The sequence below is a fragment of the Homarus americanus genome, unplaced genomic scaffold (genome assembly GCF_018991925.1).
Source record: "Homarus americanus isolate GMGI-L3 unplaced genomic scaffold, GMGI_Hamer_2.0 scaffold45698, whole genome shotgun sequence".
NCBI lineage: Eukaryota > Metazoa > Arthropoda > Malacostraca > Decapoda > Nephropidae > Homarus > Homarus americanus.
Genome location: NW_024735554.1, coordinates 11,968,117 through 11,983,130, shown reverse-complemented (window position 1 = coordinate 11,983,130; position 15,014 = coordinate 11,968,117). Strand labels below are relative to the sequence as shown.

The 15,014-nt window shown below is 38.8% G+C and overlaps 1 protein-coding gene across 1 annotated transcript in view; it reads right to left on the bottom strand.

Moving 5' to 3' along the window:
- Window positions 1–14,395, bottom strand: part of LOC121871346 (methylcrotonoyl-CoA carboxylase beta chain, mitochondrial-like) — a 58,603-nt gene extending 44,208 nt beyond the window's left edge. Inside the window, exons 1-4 of the mRNA XM_042373564.1 lie at window positions 13,993–14,395; window positions 11,518–11,722; window positions 2,180–2,344; window positions 855–1,033 (exon numbers count right to left, since the gene is read on the bottom strand). Of these exons, the coding sequence (XP_042229498.1) occupies window positions 855–1,033; window positions 2,180–2,344; window positions 11,518–11,707 (534 nt within the window). The 5' untranslated portion in view covers window positions 11,708–11,722; window positions 13,993–14,395. The remainder of the gene's footprint in view (window positions 1–854; window positions 1,034–2,179; window positions 2,345–11,517; window positions 11,723–13,992) is intronic.
- Between the last annotated feature and the right edge of the window lie 619 nt (window positions 14,396–15,014).

Here is a 15,014-nt window from a genome sequence, read left to right as displayed (position 1 = left end):
AAATTCTGAGAAAATTTTCCCGTTCCCCGAAAATTCCGGAAAGTTCTGGGGATGAGGGGGATTTTCCGGGTTTGAGAGATAAAAATCAGACACATTTCCAGGAAATTCGTAGAAAATTTTTCTGGTAGCAGGAAAATTCCAGGGATGGGGGATGTTTTTCCAGGTTCAAGAGATGATGTAATGGGCAATTTCTGGAACTTCCGAGAAAATTTTTCTGTTACCCGGAAAATTCCAGGGATAAGGAATTTTTTTCCCGGCTTTGAGAGAGTCGTCTCATTAACCAGAAATCTCTCATTCCCGGAAGTGCTCTGCACCAATTGTTTCGACTAACGGAGATATCACTAAATTATTTCATTCAATATGAAAATTCTAACTGGCTCTTTGTGTAGTGACTCACATAGCATCACAAAAAAAAGATGTTGTTTGTTGGGTAATAGACACTGGAGTGTACATTAAAATAAGAATTATGCTAAATTTCTATGGGGATGAAGTGACAATTATAGGTGATGACACTTGAATAAGGGCTGAAAACATGTAGTCACCATGACCCACTTATGGTGTGTCTCAAGAATTTTGGATAAGAAAATCTGGAATAGTTTTACAAGATCTTCAATAAGTGGGGATATGGCTATGACTGCTAACCAAGTGTTTCAAATAGATTCAGTATGAACTATCATTCATTAAATAAAAAACATTAATAATAATATCTTGTGGATGAAACAAAAACATTTCAAAGGTAACCCTACACTCCTAGGACACTAATTACAGAGTCAATTACAAGAACTTCCTTATCAGCATCACACTGTAAGACAATAGTAAATTTGCCATTAACTATTATTCTTTAAACAAATTACCTGAAGGGGTAGAAATCCACCAGCTGAGTCCACTATGTATACACAGGGAAGACGATTAACTTCACCAATTGTTTGGGAGCGAATATTTTTTGTAACAGATATTGGATAAAATGTCCCACTCTTGAAAGTTCCATCATTGCTCATTATTACACAATATCTCCCATGGATTTTTCCAATCGCTGAAAATTGCAAAAATATCAGATATACAACAAACAAGAAGAAAGCAGGAAATTATATATGCACATCTGATTTTAACGTCTGACACTAAAGGAAATGGCAACACAGTACAGAACTGGAAAACTTGAGAAAATGTGTATCTACCATATTAGAAAGATTCTGATAAACCTCTATTCTTTGAAAAGTACTTACAAGGTAAACAGGACCAGAGAAGCAGAAGGCCCTAAAATTCATCTACAAAGAAGTTGCATGAAGGCTGCAGCTGGAGTTACCAAAATAGAATGGGTAAAAAACAGTGAATTGCAAGGGGCATTTGGAATAGCAGAGAGGACACAGGGAGCAAATTGTGGAGTGGAGGAAAGGGTATAGAGAAGCTCACTGCTTTTATATGGACATGTGAAAGGGATGCGGATGATAATAAAAATTGTGTGTAGGAACAATATTGCAGTTACACTGGGTAGAGGGAGATAACAGGAATAACAAGGACAAAGAAAGTTTTTAGGGCAGCCTGGAGGCTCTCCTGTCATGGCCAACCCTTCAGAGGGGAGCACATAGGAGGAGTAAAACATCATACAATAAATATGAAGCATGTATCCTGCCTCTAAATTCTCATCTCTATAACACTGTAATGTGAATTTCACAGGCCATTCACCAAAAAACAGTAGGCCATAACTTCATGTACAGTCCCCTAAATAGTATCGTTAGATTTTCTGTCGCTACAATTTGAAACGCTGAACGAAATGCTTTGATGTGATTCCCAGTGCATCATCATAAGTTGGTATGCCTGCTCACCATATCAGCAAAAGCTAGAGATGGGGGTAGGATTGGGGGAGGAAGTCGTCGTTGGATGGCATACTAGATACTTCAATATAACAAGAAATCCATTAAGCTATGTATGTACCGTTCAAAAACTTATGCTGTATACTCATTCATGCTCAAAGGTGGCCAATGTAGAACTACCATCCATTCAGAAACAGGTCGACTAACATTGCTTGGAAAGCCTCGAATCACATCGACCCTATGGGTAATGATACTTTATTGGGAGACTGTACATTCAATATTATTACTCCTTTACAAACAGAATGATCAGTAGTGTTGAATAATCATTTTTTATTAATGAAGAAAATTAAATGCAGTGGCATACATACCATTAATAGTACCTCCTGAAGGTATATCTCCATACTCCATGTTAAGACCAGCAAGTAATGAAAGTTCTAGGAAGTCGGAATCATCATCAAGAAGAAGCTTCAATTTATCTCGTACCAGCATCTTACGATTCCTCTTCACATGCAATGCTATACCCTTTTCTCCACCTATGGACAGGAACATGAGAAAATACTATAAGACAAAAGAAAACAAGATACTGTACCTCCTTCTACCCAAGACCTGTAGTAACACTGGTCATTAATCTTTCAATTAAAGCCTTTTGTGAAGCAATAATGCACTTAGGAAGATGATATTCCTGAGACTGTGACAGCACATACAGGTACAAGTGTTTGACGAATTTTAGGAAATATATTTTTTATTATAAAAACATACCAGGAAATGCATATGCTACAGATTATTATATTTTTCTTCCAAATTCTTTACACCAAGTCTTTGTTGTCCACGAGGGATAGGAATAAGAAATGGTTGTGGATAGTACAATGCCCCTTTACCTTAATGTATAAAGCAGAGATGCATGTGAAACATACCAGATGTGCTATTGACAAACCACCCACTGCCTCTATATACTGTACATACAATCACCTCCCACACACCCATGTTCTCCATTTCTCTTATTTTTCAGTTTTATATTGTACTTTACTTCTAAATCACAATACTGTAGTCAAGAAATGATTTTTCCACAACTTTTATGAGTTTTACACTGTTTGGGTGCATAGAAAAGTTGCACAATGCACCATTTTTCACATCCAGTACAGTGGGGTATGCTATAACAAACGTAATTGGTTCCAGAACCTCGTTCGTTATAGCATTCGTTCGTTATAGGATTAATCCGTTCCAGGCCCCCAAATACAACCGCTTAACACTGAAAAAATTCTGTGGAAAATGTAAAAAATACGGTACTTTATCTTACCTTAGTGTTATTCAGCATGCACGTACCCCTAAACACTGGCACATCACTATCACTTCCACTGGGAGTCTTGGCTTTAAGGTCCTCAAACAATTGTTTAGCCTTCTCACAAATTATAGCTTCACTAATGTTACCACCTGCCATTTTTCTCCTTTATCCACACTAAGAGTAAATTTTCCATCTCTTCGATCACATTACACCTTGCTTTGCTAAGTCTAAAGATTCCCTTAGCCACTTGCACAGTTTTTAACTCCTCTTTATTCTTCAAAATCGTACATATAGTCGATTTAGCCATCCCATATTCATCACTAAGTTTTGCAATGCTTCTTCCATTCTCACGTTTCTTTATAATTTCTTTCTTAGTTTCAAGGGTTATTAGCTTTCTCACTCGCTTTGGACGACTCATTGTTACAATTGTATACTTGTATAACAAAATAGTTATACAAATAACGCGAATTTCCACATCAAAAGACGAAATTTCAACAATAACAGTGGTGCACTGGCTACACAATGAGACAAAGATGGCGCCTGACGCTCTTGTTGTGGGTCGCGGTACAACAATATTCATGCGCCAGGCGAAATAGTCCCGTATTCATCCGCGTTCGTTGTAGGAGTTGGGTTCGTTATAGCATTCTCAATTTTATAGGTAAAACCGTTCGTTATAGGAATATTCGTAGTAGGATCCGTTCGTTATAGCATACCCCACTGTATTTTATGTTTCTAGGACATTCTTGAGAAGACGAGATGCTGTCCATTAACTGAACTCACAATTAATGTCCCTGCTAGCCAGAACAATTGGTGCAAAGCATTTCCAAGTTTGAGAGACTTCTGGGTTTTGAGACAAATTCTCTTATTCCCGGAAAAAAATCGCACATCCACAGATTTTTTCCGGGCATTGGTGAATGTTTCCACGTCTAAACTAGGCATCTGGCACAGAGCACTGTTGGTATGAAAGCATAACTGCAGCTATACAGCGGTATTTATTTATGCAAACACTACTGTACAGTCTACGCGGAAGGTTAAGGCACACCATGGGGGAAAAATAAAAAAATGTTAAGGCAATAAAAAAATGAAAATAACACTCACCCACCCCTCTTAGTATTTTGTTGTTTCCCTTCCTCTTCAGCACCTCTTTCAGTCATTGTGGAACACTGTCTGCAAGGTTTTGCAGGTGCTGTGGGGTGAAATTGGCCCACAGTTGCTTAATTGCTGTGGTGAGCTTGGGGACGGACGAGGTGTCGAGGTCACGTAGGCGACGTTTCATGAGCCCCCAAAGGTTCTCAATAGGGTTGATGTCGGGGTAATTGCCACGCCAGTCCTTAAAATATGAAACCTGGCAATCCTCCAACCACTGAGTAACCGACTTGGCTGTGTGGCAGGGAGCACCGTCCTGCATGAACACAACAGCGCGTATTTTCTCAAACGAGTCAGGCAGAAGGTCACAAAAGCTCGAGGTACACACCCTGGTTAACTTTAATGTTTTTTTCAAGCACAACCAACTCACCAACACCGTAATAAGTGAAACAACCCCATACCATCACTGAATCAGGATGCTTGACCGTCTTGACGGTGTACCTGGGGTCGAGCGGGTCAGAGTCTGGCCGGCGGTACACCCTATCGTGACCACAACCACTCACTGTAAACGTGGCTTCATCACTCCACAGGACGTTCCTCCAATCCTGAAGGGACCAGACACTGTACTTCTTCGCAAAAGTGATCCTCTTCTTCTTCTGGGCAGCAGTCAGCAGGGGCTTACGGCGTGGTCGGTAGGCGCGATAACCGAGATCGTCATGAAGAAGCTGCTGCACCGACCTTAAGGAGACGTTACCAAGGAGTCCGGGGTTAGCTTGCTTTAATTCCCGTGCCGTGAGCTTAGGATTAGCATTAACTTGCCTAGCAATCACCTTCCTGGTTCTAGGAGACGTTAGCCGTGGTCGCCCAGACCTGGGTTTAGGGGTAGGCAACTCTTCCTGGCTGTTTGCCTCAAACTCCGAGATGAATCGGTACACTGACCGGCGGCACACACCGGTTAATTCAACTATTTCAGTAACTTTATGATTAGCCTTGTATAAACCAATCACCTGTGCAATATCCTCATGCTTAGTAACTCTCCTGGACATCTTAAAGACCCAGAAATCACACGATAAAGCACTGTAACTCAGGCGTAAAATCACGGCACGTGGCGCTCACATGGGTACAATAACCTCCACCCACGCAACCTAAACAAAGACTGAGCGGTTCCTCCTATGTGACAGCTGTCGCCTAAGGGTTCCAGATGCCGTTAGAATTGTGACTAAATATTTCTGATCAAAATTTATCCCTATCTTGAGGGTAAAACGATTTGTGCTAAAAGTGAAGTCACAGCCCAATTTGTGCCTTAACCTTCCGCGTAGACTGTACAGTGTACAAGTACAGTACTGTACAGTATATTGTAAATAAACAAAACACATTGCAGTACTGTACAGTATACAGGGGGTCCCCAGGTTACGAGCGGGTTCCATTCCTGAGGACGCTCTTAAGTCGTATTTGTACGTAAGTCGGAACACATGCTATGTGCATACCATACTTACAGAACAATGTTTAAAATACCACTACATCATAGCCAAAGTCCTTATATACATCTAAAATCACTTAATTTAAGCCAAAAAAAGAAATAGAATGACAAAATACAGTAAATGAAAGTAAAAAAATATGTCATCAGGTAAATAAAATACTGTAAATTTCAAGTTTAACCCCGTTCGTATCGGCGAGCATTCATAAGTCAAGGAACCCCTGTACAGCTCTGTAGTCACCAGCAGATGCTGTCATCTTGAGCTTGTGATGTAGGCAGGCTAAATGGTGATATGATGATACAGGATGGCCTGCCTTTCAGACATGGGTCCGAAGCCAAGCCACTGACTTCGAAGCTGAAGCCAAGCCTCTGACTTCGAAGCTGAAGCCATTGGAAAGTCACGAAGCCTAGCCAAGGCCAGCAATTTAGAAAGACATAAAGCCAAAGCTGAAGCCAAGGTTTTTCAAGCAGGCTGTGCAGATATTTGGAACATTTACTTGTCCTAGACAAATAACTTTGGAAATTTACTTACCTGGATATTTAATTTTACTTGTCCTGACAATTTGGGGGTTGGAATTTCAGGGCCCAATCCAGACCGATGCAACAAATGCACTTGCATCGCTCCAAAAATTCTGACATATGCAAAGGTATCATATGCATCGGTCAAATATTGACCTATCGGTAACATGATTTAATTTTGAGTGTTGATCAGCATGGAGCACAAGCTTCTGACTGTAACTGTCACTTTCCGTACCTGAGTGGCAGGTCTGACAAACTGTCCCCAGGGATGGGATAATTGGAACAAGACTGGGTGTGGGGTACGGTCACAGGTAGGGTTACACTCACATCACCTCCTGAACTGGGATTCCCCTTTGAGGCATCACGCGGCGATCACCTTTGACAATGTCAGGTAACCAGGGCCGGATTAAGGTTGTGAGGGGCCTAAGGCTGATAAGAGGGAAAGGCCTATACAGTATATGCACTAATAACATCTGCAGCTTCAAACAAAGCTTTAGAAAACATTGTAGCAAAACAAAATTTGTCATGTTTAGAATCTACTTGTGTATTTTGAGCTGTTTACAGTATATTTGCAAGACTGGACGCCCATTTGCTGACTTGCCCAATGTCGTAGATCTTCAGGTGCTTAATGGAGTTGATATGGGACGTGTTTTACACAGTGATCATTCTTGTGCAGACATTAGTGTTCACATTGCTAATGCTATGGGACAGAAATTAGTGACTGAAACAGTAAGCAGAAAAACTCAATAATGGTTTAATGATTAATGATTCAACATCAATAAGTAAAAAGACAGAATTAGTTATTTGTATCGGAGTCCAATTTCCAGAAACAGATGCAGCCACAAGTGTGTTTTTTAAACTTGTTAAGCTTACTATAACCACTGCTGCAGAAATTGTATCTGTTCTACTTGTGAGACTAAATGATCTTGGCTTTACCACAGAGTTTTTGTCATCATGTGTCATTTGCTCAGGATGGTGCAGTTAATATATTATGCAGGAATACTGATGTTGCAGCCAAACTGATCGCAATGTTTCTGCAGTAGGTAGTAGGCAGCTACCAAACAGGGAGGTACTACCGCCTGGGAAGATATTGGAAGCATAATGCGTTGTCTAATGGTAGACCCTGCTGCCATATGGCATCAAGAAAATTTTCACCAAGTCCCAGGTTGCTGATCTGACTTTCTGCCTCATTTTTACACAATTGCAGGGTCTCAATTGTTTCTCTTACTTTGACAACACAACATACATACAGTATATTGTTTCTCACTTTTGATCTTTTTTTTTATGGTTCTTTATTATTTTTATTATTATTATTATTATTATTATTATTATTATTATTATTATTTTATTTTCAATTTTGTTTTATTATATTATAAATTTCATTTACTATTTATAATTATTATTATTACTACATTTTCGCCTCCCAGGCCCCGATGTGGGTCAGTGACCTGTGCCTGGGTGGGCTAATCCCCGTAAAAAAAAATAAAAATAAAAATATGATTGCGTGGTACTATGCAAATTACTGCTTAGAACTTGCAGTATCTGATGTTGTTAAAGAACTCTCAGGAGTGTGCCACATGAAAATTTTCTTTGAGAAGCTATACAGCTTTTACAACGTATCACCAAAAAACTGCAGTGAACTAAAAGACTGTGCAGCCTCGTTGAACAAGCAGTTGTTTAAAGTTTGGTGCCTTTGGGGTAAGATGGGTTGCATCTAGTGCTCGCTCTATCGGGGCTGTATGGCAGGATTATCCTGCAATGTTCAAGTACTTTAAAGCTGCTAAGAATGACATTGCATGAAGTACATCTGAAAAGCTCAGTACCGGGGCCTGAAAGAACATAGAGCTGATATTTCGTTTGTAACTAATATGGGCTTGATGTTGGATACACTCATAGAGTTAGAAGATTTGTCGCTGGGGCTACAAGAACGATGAGTGACGTTGTCAAAAGCACACAAACTAATTGAGAGAAAACATAGGCTATACCAGTCCTTAATCAACAACCCAGGAGTATATCTGACAATGGCACAGGATGTGGCAAATACAGTACTCTGAATATTAGTGGAGCAACACTTCACCCTCCACAGTGTGTGAAGGTCAATGATCCTCATGAATTTTACACATCTCTTGCAGGTAACCTTGCAGTGAGGATGTTTGCATCAGTAGCTTCCCATTCAACTAAACAGTCATGTTAAAGCAGCAGTTATGTTAAATACATGTACAATATATGGAAATGATGAAGCACTTAGAAATACTAGATCCAACAAACTGGCCCACTGATCCTGATACTTGTCTTCGTGACAAAGCCATTAGCTACCTGAGTGAACAGTTCCAAGTACCAATGAATGAATCAGTAGAGGAACTTCGTGAGCACATATATGAGAAAGGAAAAATAATTCCATTAAAATTTAAATCATTGCTATCTGCCATCAACTCAGTAATCATATCATGCTGTGAATGTGAGCGCTCATTTACCAGCATGAACACTATCATCAGTGCTACAAGAAACTGCCTTGGCATTACTCCTGTTCTTCATTAAACTGGCTGGGACACCTCCTCTGATTTTCAATCTTGAAGAATATGAAAAAAAGTGGATCCAAAAGGGACGGCAGATGAGACTGCAAGCCCAAAATGGAAAATAATGGATGAAATACCGCCGGGTTATGAATCGGTTTATGGACTATTTCATACGTAAGATATAGTATTTGGGGCCTTTAAAATATTCTATTACATGTACCGGGTATATATAATTATTATTGCTCACATATTTAAGCTATTTTTTTTAAACCTCTATACAGTTATGACTTTAAAAGATATAAAAATTTTGGGAAGTTTACCGATTTTGAAATGCTACGAACAACAATCTTATGTAAAATATTTCATAGAAGGTACAACAAAATACAAATCACATTCTATTGCCTGCCTTTTCAACGCATATATTCAATATATTTAAAATAATGAAAATATTGATGCCATCACACAATACCATGTAAAGGTTAGAAAAATAATGCACCTTACTTAAAAAAACTAAAGGAAACGGTACAGTGCACCCTCATTTTTTGAGGATTTGTATTTGCGGTTCCGAGTATTCGCAGATTTTCATCAGAAATATATTTTCATTGCAACAGGTATTACTGATTTTGTATATGGTTGAATTGTGCACGCAAATTAACTTCCGCAAGAAACCACCAGGCATCACAACCAGAGAGCACAGCTTCCCGTCTCTCAATGTCTCACTCGTGTCCCCCACCATACTGTGCATACGTCTCGCTGTGACCCATATGTTTTGTGCTAAAAAGGCTCTCATGGCTCCAAAACATCCTTCTAAATGTGGTAACAAGACAGGTAATGCACCAAAGAAGCCTAAGAGAGAAAGAAAAGTGTTGACTATAAAAGAAAAAGTGGAAATCATAAAGAAAATTGAGAGTGGCAGGAGCTATGTGGTATGCGCTAGGGCATATGGGATTAACGAATCAACAGTTCGCTACATAAAAAAACAAGAAAGACATCGTTGATGCAGTTACTGCTAGTGCCCCAGCAGCAGCAAAGGTGACACAATATGAGAGAGATCAGCACCGATTAAAATGGAGAAAGCGCTAAACATTTGGATAGAGGATTTGAACCACTGCCACGTACCACTTGACTCATAAGTTTATCCAGGAGAAAGGTAAACATTTGTACGCACGGTTCATCATCTTCTACTGTGATGTACTTGGGAGAGAGTTGGGAGGGAATCAAAATTTTTGGTGGTACTACAGTATTTCCATGCTATGGGAACATGAAAATGGAAATGGAAATGCATAAAAGCTGACCTAATCAAAGAAACCTACCCAGGGGGCTCCAGCCCCGGGAATGCCCGGCACATTAGGCAGAGAGAACTTACTTTGATATCTGGTACCAACGGAAGCAACTATCTTGAAGCAGCATGGTGTAATTTTATGTTTTTTGTAAACATGAGAATATGATTGGTTATGGTACTGAAACACATATTTCTTCTTTACTGTTAGTTTTCTGCTTCATTTTAAACACTTGCTCGTCCTGCCGACTAGTCAATGTTGACAGATAAACTCTTGAAAACGGTCTTCATCCTCCACAAACACAGATAACTTGTGATACGATGCCGAATCACGTTGTGATATGGACGCCATTGAAAAACAATATGGCTTCTCCTTCAGTCCTCATCCTTGAGGAAGAACATTAAGTATATGAACATACAATTCTTATTAACCATTGATACTCGTAAGGTATTGGAGAGTAATCAAAACTCATAATATGGGTTTCGATTCCAACAACATGACTCATCATTTATAAACAATAGGTTTAAGTACCTATCGTGCAGAAAGAAAAAATATATGGGATTTGCGCAGGCCACAGACTTGTAGTAGCTTACTCTCACTACAACCCCTCCGCTGTCCTTGCCTCAGCCAATCAGCAGTGAGTTCCATACCACAGCCTTTGCTCCTGAACCACTCGCTGATTGGCCACCTGCTGTCCTCGCCCAGCCAATCAGCGGTGCCTTTCATCTCGCACCTTGAAACTTGAGTAGGCAGGATTGCATAAATATCCCCCTGCCTCGCCATGAAGGTCATTCTTCACCACGCTCTCAAGCCGAAAGACCTCCTCTCAAGAAGCTCCTCCACAACACAGCAACTCCCCAGCATTGTACATACAATATATGTGGAGTTAATGCCATTCAGAGTTTCCTTCCTCACCTCCATCCTGAGTGCGAGATCTCCTTTATGTACATGTGTATGTGGTCCTAAAGAAAGAGAAAGTCGACACATAAGAAGAAGAAATTTGACTAACTGCGCCACATACTCACGCTACAGACTCACAACTCTGGATGGTAGAGGGAAAAGAAAAAAAAAGACAAGCCGATAGTTAAGGAAGCTACTAAAAACCTCAATATGAGGCTACATTGTATAATGACAATTTAAGCAAGACCGGAATCAGAATTAATTTCTTTACAACTGGAAGACAGTGTGTGCCGTCAGGCCAGCATTGTCAGCGGAATATTTATGGTAAATACAAAATTTCTTCGTCTACAAAGCACGTAGAGTTGATTTTAGTGTCATACGATCAGTTTTCACCATGTTTTTACTCCGCAATTTTCCTCTTCCTTCATGCCCTACCCACTACAAGTGATTTATGATCATAGACAGAGAAAAAGGAAAAAAATTATACTTCAAATAAAAAGTTGTCATATCAATTTTACTAGTTATTATTATTCAAAGAACAACTGTGGTAAATATGAACGAAATACATAAATGCGTTCGGGTGCTAACCATCTCCTACACCTTTACCAATTGCAATAAAACTAGAACCTAAATATACAAGGCTTACCTCCAGCAAGGCAGATTTCGCCGAGCTGCTGAAGTTGAAGTAGCTGCTCCTCTGACTTATTTTTTCCTGCTGCCAGCTGAGGACATGAAGCATCTATTGTATCCTTCAACACAGGAAATGGTCTTGCATGTGTTGAAAGCCTTCTGCATACCGTAGTTGTTGTCTGCCTTATAAGCTGTCTGATAAACATCTCAACGGTGAAATTCTGTGAAAGTACAGTAAAAGGTTACAGTACCTATACTAATCCAATCTACAATAGCCTACTCCTTGAATCATTGGCCAATATTTGTTTTAGCACAACCCACGGTGTAATACTTGGGATATTTTTGTATTTAAAAAAATAAAAGGTCTTATACTATGGTGCATTTTAGGCAGATGGTTTCCTTCTAAGTTTACCCCTTATCTACCTTGCCTTGAAATGCTTCTCTATGCCACTAGCCACATGGAATTTTTCTTCAATCTTCAGTGTTTTACGGTAAAAAAATGAAATCAGTTTCTTAGGTTAGGTAAGATTGAGTTTGTGAGTTTTTATGAAATTTAAAGTGGTTTCTTGGTTCAAGTTGGCTTATAAGGATTGACCTGTGGCAATTTAGCATAATACAGGTAGTCCCCGACTTACCACTGCTTGGACTTACTGTACGTCCATCGGTACTTACAACATGCTCTGACCTTACGACCGTCGGGACATACGACCGCCGCAGTTGACCAATTTTTTTTTTTCAAATGACGCACGCATTTTCTATACCGAAATGTTTCCAGTTAATGTAGTCTCCATGTATAATTAGAAAATTATGGGGGCCCCGTGTGCATTCAGCTGACGACATTAAAGGTAAGTGCTCAGTCACACTGTATCCATTCCTCAATATTTATTACTTCTACTGTACTGTATTTCATTGTAGATTTTTTATTTATTTAAAAAAAAAAAATTTTGAACAATTTATTTTTTTATTTTATTTTTTTACCTATGTCGGACTTACGACCATTCGGACTTACGACCTGGATTTGGGTCCCTAACCCCGTCGTAAGTCGGGGAGCACCTGTAAACGTTTATGCTGTAAAAACGCCGCAATTTCACTGTGTTCTATAAAGAACACTGCTGTAGTTTGTGTAATTTTTTTTTTTTTAACCCAACCTAACTTAACCCAACCTAACTTAACCTAACCTTAACATAAAGCAGTGTTAGGGAGGACACTGTCATAGTTCATGCATTTCTTTTTTAACTCAACCTAACATAACCTGACCTTAACATAAAACCACCGAAGACAAAATAGTGAGCACCTTAGGAGCCTAAATATATACCAAACAAATTAATTGCACATGAAATGATTATTACATCAGAACTCACTGATGAAAATAGAGTAAGAAAATAAACATCAAAACAAATAACTCATTGGCAGGTCAGTTGTCAATATTAACCCAATTTGCCCAATAAATGAATGAGTAATTCATTCATTCAAAAAATAAAAATAAATAAATGTATACACAAAAAACATAAGGTATTTTTGTAATAGTGCACACAACTTTCCTACCCCAAATATATTACTATATTCGAATAAGACGTCTAATTTGAAGATAATTTCATTCTATTACATTACTTTCGCAAAAGATAATAACGGAGATAGCGCAAGCCAGATATTTCTCTATTTTCTTCCATTAACCTTCGCTAATATCGCCTACCTGACCTCTCACTCTGCGTGTTTCCTTCATAAATCGTCACGCGCAAGCGTTCCCGTACACGTCAAGCAGCCAATCAAAAGCATTTTTTCCCACCAATTAAATGAATTGTGGTTTAATTTGCAGTATTTTTGCCAAATCAGATTCAATTCTGAGTTTGGGTCTCATATTTTGAAATGCAAATTCATTTCCAACCATGAAAGTCTGCAATGGGTGTCATTTCAATTATATGGAGTTGATTGCAAGTTTTGGGGAAAAAAAACGAACAAGCTATAGCATTTTTTCAGATCTCATGGTGTTCTCCCGACATCAGTAAAGTGTTCTAAGTGTAAGAACAAATGTAAATATCATCAAGACCAACATATGTGGCTTCCCAATTCAAAGAAAAGACGTTGGTGTTCTTACACCGACAGTGATTACAAAGGAACCAGAATCAGGCCAATAAGGTAAGAAATAAGTGATTCCATCATATGGTGTGAGATAGATTAGGTCAGGTCAGGACAGGTCAGATCATCCCCAAAAAGGTTCAGTTTATATGTTTTTCTAGTAACACCCAGTAACTAAATAAAAAAGGTAATTTCCGACGGAAATCAAGGCCAAAACCAATCAAAACACCAAAATACAGAGTTGTGTGCACTAATACAAATTCACCATACATAATTTAATTTAAAACATTGTGGGCGGTCCTAAAACTAATACTGATCGAATCACTCGCTATACTTAACAGTTTATACCCACGAAATGAGCGGAAATAGACGGGGAAAGTTTCCATTCTTTCCACAATAAACACATATTCTTTACCTTTAACCTCTTCACCACTGACCGGCTCGTTAGCTGCTTGGGCGATCGGCCTACAGAGTGAACTGGAATAAATCACTGATTTTCAGTTTATTTGTCCATTAAATCTTAAAGATTGGAACACCCGAACTAACCCAGCTGACATATCAGTAAATTAGTACAACTCTCCCGTCTCAACCCTAGCTTAAGATGAAATTACAGACGGGTTCTTGAAGCCCACTACACAGTACAACACTCTATCAGCATGACAATCTCGTTTACCACACAAGACTTCAAATAATGAGTGTAGTCCTAGCAATCCTTATATAATTTTACGGCACAACAGGTACCAAGTTAACAGTCGTCAGAGTACGTAATTATATCACTATATATCTAATCTTTTTCTATACATGTATGAGTCAAGATTACTCACTCCTGTTGTGCTTTTAATCTTTAACACGCATACAATAGTGATGTTAGTTTAGCCAAGCCCTAACAGGGGTACAGTACTTCACTTCATATTTTAAGATGGTGCAAAAACTGCGTTAAATGTCCTCTAGGTATTATTAATAACTTACCACCAACAATAAACCTTATATTGTTCAGCAGTCAACACAAATTAAACAAACCGGATCTAAACACCACATAAGATTTTTAGTTTAAAACATTGTTGCTGCCTTGATTAATACTTATGTTGATTTATATTTTTACTTTTACTTTTATTCTCTTCTCCACAGATCGGCTTGTTAGTTGTCTAGATTTCAGCAAAAAAATAACAAACACTTGTCTTGAAGCCGCCTTCCTGATACTTTTTCAACAATATTTTACATTCTCCCATCTACCAACTGATTTGTCAATAAAAAACAAAAATATAAAAACAAGTAGCGCAAATATCTTCATCATTTTATTCCACTATTAGCAGGACTCTGTGTTTTAGTATGACTACCAATAAGGAAATGTTCTTCTAACACACAGCCACACCGTGCACGACAACACCAGTGACCAGTGTTGCCAACTAGGATTTTCAAATGTCGCTAGGCTGGTAC